The sequence below is a fragment of the Phalaenopsis equestris genome, unplaced genomic scaffold (assembly GCF_001263595.1).
Source record: "Phalaenopsis equestris unplaced genomic scaffold, ASM126359v1 Scaffold233576, whole genome shotgun sequence".
NCBI lineage: Eukaryota > Viridiplantae > Streptophyta > Magnoliopsida > Asparagales > Orchidaceae > Phalaenopsis > Phalaenopsis equestris.
Genome location: NW_018251519.1, coordinates 151,883 through 160,533, shown reverse-complemented (window position 1 = coordinate 160,533; position 8,651 = coordinate 151,883). Strand labels below are relative to the sequence as shown.

Sequence of the window (8,651 nt, the reverse complement as noted above, 5' to 3'; positions counted from 1 at the left end):
AGGGATCTAAATTTCTGTTAACTGAAGCAATTTAAAACACAGTTATAAACGAGTTTACTTGCGCTCCTTCATAGAATAAATTAAATAAACATATATCTTAATCCCAGTCTGTGATTAAATGATGTGAAATTATAAAAAATATATTATAAGAGAGTATACTTAAATTAATCTCTTCTAAGAGTTTAATATTTTGCTTGAAGAAAATTGAAAAAAATTATATACACAATTAATGGTGACAAAGAAAGAAGCATTCACAATAAAAAAATAGTAATTATAAAGAAAAATGAAATTGAATCTATATTATTAGTCAAAACTCGATTAAGACGTTATCCCAAGGTAACGGATGTCATGATTATCGTCTCGCCTGTGTCAGCCAACTTGTAATACCGATATCCAGACAAAAATATTAAACCAAATAGATGAGTACATTTTACCCATATTTAATAGTATATATATATATATATATATATAGATATTATATAGGAAATAAAATTCAATTAGCAGATATATAGTGGGCATGCAACCATATTTCAAGTTCCAATTCAACAGACTTATTTATTATAAAATATACAGAGATAAACCATGAGTCAAGTCTACCGTATTGGTGTGTTACTAAATTAACCTATAAACTTCCATAAAATTAGACTACAAGTAACAAATTAATTTACCAACTGCGATCTCGGATTCTCAGCCCATGCTACTGCTTCCAGATCCATCAGCAACAAATCTGAACCCGGTGGCTGTTGCCGCAGCAGGCCAGTCTGCTGCAGAGCCGATCGGGCTTGTGGCAGCCATGGCGGCATTAATTGGCGCGGTGGGGTTTGCCTGCAACTGCTGGACTTGCCTCTTTAGGAATTTCACGTAGCGTATGGCTTCGTCAAGCATGGATGCAGTGTCCATCTTTGTTCCTCCGGGGACAAGCCGCTGAAGTATCCTGATGCGCTCGCTGATCTTCTCGCGTCGGTGGCGGGCGGCAACGCTCTGGGGATCGTCGCTGATTTTCACGTTTCGGCGGCGCGGCTTCTTGATGGTTGTGGGATCAATATCGACAGGCTGCATGGCGGCAATCTTGTATATCATCTCCTTCATGGCGCCGAGTTCGTTGTGAGCGTCGTCGGTGGTGGGTGTTGGCTGATATTGGAGAGCAGATGGATGGAAGGTGGGTTCGAAAGGATGCGGAGAAGGTGTCATCAGCGGAGGATGGTGTGGTTTGTTGGGTAGTTGATGGTGATCAATGAAGAGGTGGTTGCCCATGTCAAGGAGATCCCAGGAATGGGAGCTGCTACTTGAGGTTTTGTTGGTGCTAGGTATGTCCATAAATAAGTAATAGGGGTGTGAGGTTTTGTACAGATAGAAGGGAGTGGAGTGGGGTGGGGTGGGCATTAGGATGCATATGAGTGCATGCAAGAGGGGCTTTAAATAATGCAAGAGGGATCAAGATTATCGTCACTATCAGGTTTGGTTGTGATGCCAGTTACGAATAAATGATAGGAAGAGAGATAGCCAGGGTTTGTTTTTGTTCGATGCTGTAAATTTTCTAGTTGAATTACTGAGGCATATGGGAGTTAATTTGAGATCTGTAACTATATTAGTTAAGAAAAAAAGGTTAAGGTTGTTAAAGCATAAATTTTGAGTTTCTAACTGGCTTAGTTTTTTAGAATGACTTCGCATTGTATTTTATACGTCGACTAAGGTTTATATTCTTTATTTTCTTTTGTAATGATTTTTTATTTTTAATCAGCATTTTATTCCTGAACTCTTATGGATGTAGTGATCATATTAACTTTAGAGGAGCTCTCGCCTTTTTCGAATTTTGGCTCTGATATTTTGCAAGTGCTAACTTTAAAAGTACAAGCTTTAAAGCATTAAATGACATATCAAAGGATTTGTTAAGAAAAAAAGATAAATTAAACACATAAACAGTAAACTAAAGCAACTAAAAATGCTGAAAAATAATAACTTAAAATTTACAGCTACATATACAAACAAGTTCAATAGGTCCACTAACCAAACCCATATTTTTTTCTAACTCATACCATCAACAATAAAACAAAATAAATAACAAAACACAAAATCAAACAAATCCCAAATAAACATTACTCATCATCATCCTCCTCTTCCTCATCACCATAATCATCATCATCATCATCATCATCTTCTTCTTCTTCTTCTTGCACATAAGGCGTGAAACGAGGGCATGTAGAAAACTCTACAGTATGATCACCCCTCAAAAATCTATCCATCTCCTCTTCATATGCAATGTCGTGTTGGAATCTTCTCTGCTTATATTCGTCCTTGTAAGCATTTTTGGCTTCCCAACCACCTATTCTATTCTACACTGCTACGAGATCTGATTCTTGAATCATTAACTGTTCCATAATATTTTTAAGTGAAACAGAACTGGAAGTAGATGGTTGATCCCGACATTCTATATAGATAGATGTAAAATGCGATGTATGCAATTATATGATTAATTTTCTTAATAGTTTTTCTTGATTTGCATTAACGCCAAATATTTGATCCTAAACAAAGGCTAGGTAAATTTTTCACTATGAAGCAAATAAGAATGCAGTTATAGTATTTTAATATGAGATACTAAGCTAGTATACATATCGTTATCAAGTAATATAGAACTTTCTGATTAAGTTCCGAATATTAAACTAACAGGGAGGATTGGATTTAAATAACAAAATACTTAGCAATATATATTCTCACTCAAACTTAAGATGCTATAATAGAAATGAAAGTTCGATTCTCTTTATGATTTTTGATAATTGAAAATAAAGCGAACAACTAATTAACTTAATTAAAATACTTGTAAGATGAAGAAAATATAGTTAAAATATATTTTTCCTTATCATGAATCAGTGATAAATATAGAAATTCTATTATGAAAGTATGTTAAATGTGTTGTGACAAATAGGAGCAATAATATTTATTACTCTTACTAAAGATGCTATAAAGAACATTGACTAATATATAGTTTTAATAGTCTTGAAGACCGGCTAGGCAGGGAAGATACTAGCTCTCACTCTAGAGTTCCCTCTTCTCCCTCCACCTGGGGGCTAAGATCTCGTATCAAAACCTAAAGCTATAAATCAAATTGGGGGATTTAACTTATCACTCTAAAGTCCTCTAATTTTACACCCGTGAAATATATTTCCCTATTTATTTGCACTCCACCCCATGAACTACATTCTCATTCATGAAATCAATATGTGATTCCAACCATTTGTTGACTGAGACAATACCATCAAGATCTTACATGTTCTCACAACAGTTTTTAGCATATTAATTGGCCAAATCAATAAGTAAATGAAGTGCAAGGTCTTGAATCATCACAACTTCTTCCAATATTGAAGACTAATACTTCACACAGCTTCCTTTAAACATTTAATCACTTATCATTTTAAGGAAAAGATAAAAAAAACTACTCAAAATTCATGGAGAAAACACAACCACACATGAGTTTAAAAGTAGAATCAAGCACAAAAACAAAAAAAATTAAATTACAAACCAAGTGTAGTCACAAAGATAAACACTTATCTTAAATTCTCTCTACCGAATGTCTTAAAGTTCCTTTGAATTCTCTTCCTTCTCTCACAATATAAACTAATACTCAAAATAGAATAAAATAAGATAAAGGTGGCCAGCGACGGCGGCAGCGATGGTAAACTTTGGTGGACAGTTACTGGCCCTTTTCTTAGAAAATCTAAGTCTTTTCTTATAAAAATCTAAGGGGTGCCCTGGTGTCTCTTCAAAAAGGTGTCTCCATTCAATGAAATCTTCTAGAAGTTGCCTCCTCATAAGCCAATTGATTGAATTTTTGTGTCCATGAGCTATTTCCCACATTTTTTTAATCAAGGGTTTCTTCAAACACTTCTTCAAAATTTTGCTCCAATTACTTATTTCTTCAAGTAACTAACTTTGGCGCTTAAGTGCAAGGTATTTGGCGCATAGGCGCAGATCTTCTGGCGCTTAGGCATCCTAATTCATTTTTGCACATTTCTTCATTTTTGCTCCAAATTTGACCCTTTTTAACTCATTTTAGCATTTTCATCCATTTGATTGTACCTACAAGAAAAATACACAAATATATTTTATTAAAGCACAATATCTCAAAAAATAAGTATAAAAATGTGTATAAACTATATATTTTAGGTGTATCAAAATCCTCCAAACTTAAGGTGTTGCTTGTCCTCAAGTGACTTTTTAATCTTTAAAAACCAACATACGTAGATAATGTATATGAGTTTCTTTAGGAATTACCAAAATTTAGATTTAGAAATATAATTATGCGTTTTAGAAAAAAATATTAGTAAATGAGACGAACCTTAAGTTTAGAAATTTTTAAGGTTAAGAAATATGAAAATATGAGTTCCTATATAATTTAGAAGTAATATAGATTATTCAAATATAGAATTTTGGCCTTTTTTTATCTCTACATAAAAAAATTTTATTAAGCATAATTTTGTTTACTATATTATATCTTTAAGCTTAAGAGTTTCATAAGTCTTATACTTTAAAAAGATCAGATGTGGAACTAATTTTTGACTAAGAACTTCTCCTTCCTTTTCTTTTTATTTTTCTTTTTCTTTTTCTTTTTCAGGCAATGATTACTATATCTGGATAGGTTTTTAATGGTTTTGAATTCCACACTTCCTTTCCTATAGCAAAGAGTTGATAATTTTCTTTTACTTAAAAAACATAATAATAGTTTTGAAACTCAATTTCAATAAAAGAAATTTAAGTTTTGAAAATGAAAGGTCTAAATTTCTAAATTCTTCAACAATATAATTTTTCTTACTAAAGGTAGTTACACTATATTCATCATTTTCCACACTAAAAAATTTTAACTTTAAGTTTTTCTTCATTACTGTAAATTTTAACAAAATTCTCTTGCTCATTTCTAAAATCAAAATTTTACTTCCCTAATATAACTTCATATACATAATCATTTTTGAAATAAAAATCAAATTTATTTGAAATACATTTGAGAACAAACAAACTTTTAAGTTTCTTTAAAATTTTCATCCCCCTCCCAAACTTAAATTATTAATAGAATCAAAATCAAGCTTATTTGAAATACAATTGAGAACAAATAAACTTTTAAGTTTGTTTAAAATTTTTCATCTCCCCCAAACTTAAACTTTTTAAGAGCAATAAAAAATTTTAGCATCATATATAAATGCAGGAATGAAAACTAACTATAACATGCTTGCAAGAATTTTCATATCCTAAATATGCAAGTGCAAAAAAAAAATAGGAGTAAAAATTTAATTTGATCAATTTTTTTAATTATTTAAAATACAGAGATTCACAAGACTTCTATGCAGTGGAGTATAACTGAAAAGCAAATAAACATACTAGCAAACAAACATGACTGCAACTTAATGAAAAATAATTGGTAGTAGATTGAAAATTTTAAACATGCAGCTTAAAGTAACAAGTTAGCTAAATTTTAAACCTTTCTAAGATTCTAGAATTAATTTTAACAAACACTAACTAAATACACAAATTAACACAATTAACATAATTACTACCACTAAAACATTCTAACAACACTCAAATACAACTCAAAACTCAAATACAAATACATCACAGAAGGTGTACTAAACAAAACACAACATAACAAAAACTAGCAGTCTCAATACTCTCAACTTAACTCATCAAAAAAAAAAGTACAGAATACTTTCACCATCCACAGTTCATAATAACACATTAAAAGAAAACAACATAAAATAGAAAATAGAACTAAAAATCCAACTAAGCATCATCTTCCTCATCACTATCATCACTACGCCAAGCAGCTGTAGGCTTAGATGGTGGATATCTTGGATACTGAGGAAATGCTACATCTCGGTTACCTCTATTGAGATGCTCCATAGCTGTGTTGTATTCCTCCACATAATCACTTCTTCTTCTTATATACCCATCCATATGCTCTGCAAAATGCTCTAAGTTCAATACCTTATTCGTGGTGTGATTGACATTATCTAAAATCCTTTGTAATAACTCATTCTGAGACTCAGAACCAAAAGTCTGACCCCGTGATGTAGAAGCATGTGAAGTAGAGGCTCACGAATTAGAGGTAGCAGAACTACTGGAGAATCCACCCTTCCAACCAAAAATAGTATCATGTGAATAAATCTTCACATTCGCACTAGTAATAGGCTTCAATTGCTGTAAGATCTCCTCCCAACTGTCATATCTAAAACCAGCCTGATCACATAACGAAAAGATCAAGGATACAAATCCCAAACCTGCGGTAGTAGTTGCGATGACAGATATGATAATACCTCCATAAATCTATCCTCCAATATCAATAGGCTTGGACTGCTGAATACAGTAATTCAAAGTTGTTCTCTCTTGAGTCACTTCACTCAAATGATTTGTAGGTAGCAGACGAGCAGAAATAAAATGATGTCATGCCTTTGCATTAGCATCTAACTTTGAGGCAAAAAAAATTTACTCTTCTTTCATTCGTAATCTTCCATAATCCTCTCCAAGTAGTTAAAGATCATATAATCTCATCTAGCTCCTCTTCAGTAGGACTATAGTTTGCATAGAAACACAAAGTACTAGGAGGCAAATGATAAAACTCATTAATTACCTCATTAGAAAATGGCGCTGCTTTCCCCCTCACCATGACTCATTCTTCATCAGTCTCCGAGAGATTAGCACGGAATTCTCGTACAACACAAATCACATAGACAGCAGAAAAATAACAGAATCACTTCCACTGGCGGCTAACAATCAACTCTTCAACAGTTCCTCTTGGACTTTTAGAACATCGCTTAGGATCAGCTTTCTTGTATGCAGTGCATCGCTATACCTATCCTGAGCACTCAAACTAACCAATTTACTCAAATCAAACGGAGCTTTCCCCTTGCTTCTTTTCATTCTCGATGTCATCTTCTAAATAATTGTATAAAATTCAATATAAATTCCACAATCAACTCTAAATCACTAAAATAAACTTCTAAAAGCTTAACCTAACAAATTTATGAATTTTCCATCAATTTTTCCAAAATTTTCACCATGAATTGTGATTTTTGGGTAGCTCATGAATGTGCTCAAAATACATGATGAAAATAAAAAAAATTTGCATATAGGTAATGCTCTTACCTTAAGAAGATCAAATCTAACAATTTTGGCTTGAATTCACCAAGAAATCTTCAAAATAGGTGATGCCCTAGCCTAGAAATCACTGTCGGCTATTTTTTTCTTTTTGAAAATAAGATTTAAAATTTAAATTTAGTGTAATATATCTCTTTTTGAAAATAAGATTTAAAATTTAAATTTAGTATAATATATCATGTAATTTTAATTTCTTTAATTTTGTGAAAATGGTATCCTTTATTTTTGAAAAAATGATGAGACCAGATAGACCTCATAAATCTAATAGTTTAAATAGTTGAGCACGATACCATAAATGATATATCATCTGAAAGGATGATCATATTACTTATTAGTAGGCTTAACTATCCAAACTTAAAAGTTTATGACTCTATTTTGGTATGTGAAATTTATAGCCGACAAATTCCCCTATCTAATACACAAATTAGACAGGGTTTAGATTAATATGGGTTCTTAATTCCTTATAGAGGCAAGCCCCTATAGTTAAGTACATCTTAGACATTCGAAGTCACCTAAGAAGACTCTCGATTAAGATCAAGCTTTCGTCTTCAAGAATTTAACGTTTAGGTTTCCACGATTTCTTAAAGGAAAAGTCAAATGGGATAGGTTCAAGTAAGAAAAGTTATTTTCAGAATCCAAAGGAACGAAAAGTAGGAGATGTCGAAGATACTGAAGAAGAATCAGTGACATCTCAAACTAATCTATGGTTTGGCTTTACATCTTTGGAAGAGAAATTATGTGATGTTTCAGTCTTGCAAGTTATTTTGATATTCGATATTCGGGACTTATATCTGTATGTTATATGTAAATAGCCCGAGAAAATGTGAGGATTTATGTCATACCGAACGACGACCTCAGAATCCTAAAAAGTTTAGGACATATCATATGATATAAAAATAATAGAAAGTCCTAAAAGATAATGTGAGGATTTACGTTGTGCTAGACGAATGACCTCGACGTGCTATAGGTATGTTATTTAAAACTATCGAAACTCTGTTGAAGTTCAATCTGCCACTATCTGTCATAGTCCCGATTGCTGCCTGGAGATGAATCACCAATCGACAATGTCGTCGTCTCCTTCCAAGAAAAAGGGATAAAGAAAAGAGAAAATCATGCCTCGAACGGCCTATCCTAGGGTGTTATACAAACATACTAGAAAAGTAGTAACTAAAGCATGAATACTGGTAAATGTATACAGTACAATAAAGGATAAACAAAGAGACTATGTAGTAAAATGCGATAAGAAAAATGCATGGGATATGTAGCGAAGTACAGCACAATACAAAAAAAAAGAAATATGCAGAAAATAAAGTACAGAAATTAAATAAGTAAAAGCGTATTTGATCAAATTTTATTAAAGCTTCAAAATAGATTGCAATTGTATAATATAAATGGGTTAGGTAAAAATTTACAGATTATAAAAGAAAAGTTAAATGATGAGCATATGAAAGTCTCAAGATGGGATATTAGATTTCAATTTGGGGATAGGCTCAGACTAGACCTCTTTTTAT

At 32.3% G+C, this 8,651-nt stretch overlaps 1 protein-coding gene across 1 annotated transcript; it reads right to left on the bottom strand.

The window, feature by feature from the left end:
• Nucleotides 1-517: 517 nt before the first annotated feature.
• Nucleotides 518-1,395, bottom strand: LOC110038706 (transcription factor HEC2-like). Its single transcript, XM_020743601.1, has one exon. The coding sequence runs from the start codon at nucleotides 1,381-1,383 to the stop codon at nucleotides 688-690; it is 696 nt and encodes a 231-aa protein (XP_020599260.1). The 5' UTR covers nucleotides 1,384-1,395; the 3' UTR covers nucleotides 518-687.
• Between the last annotated feature and the right edge of the window lie 7,256 nt (nucleotides 1,396-8,651).

What these genes read in the sequence shown, in the direction of transcription:
- LOC110038706 (XM_020743601.1), bottom strand. Translation starts at nt 1,383, where the DNA reads ATGCCCACCCCACCCCACTCCACTCCCTTCTATCTGTACAAAACCTCA.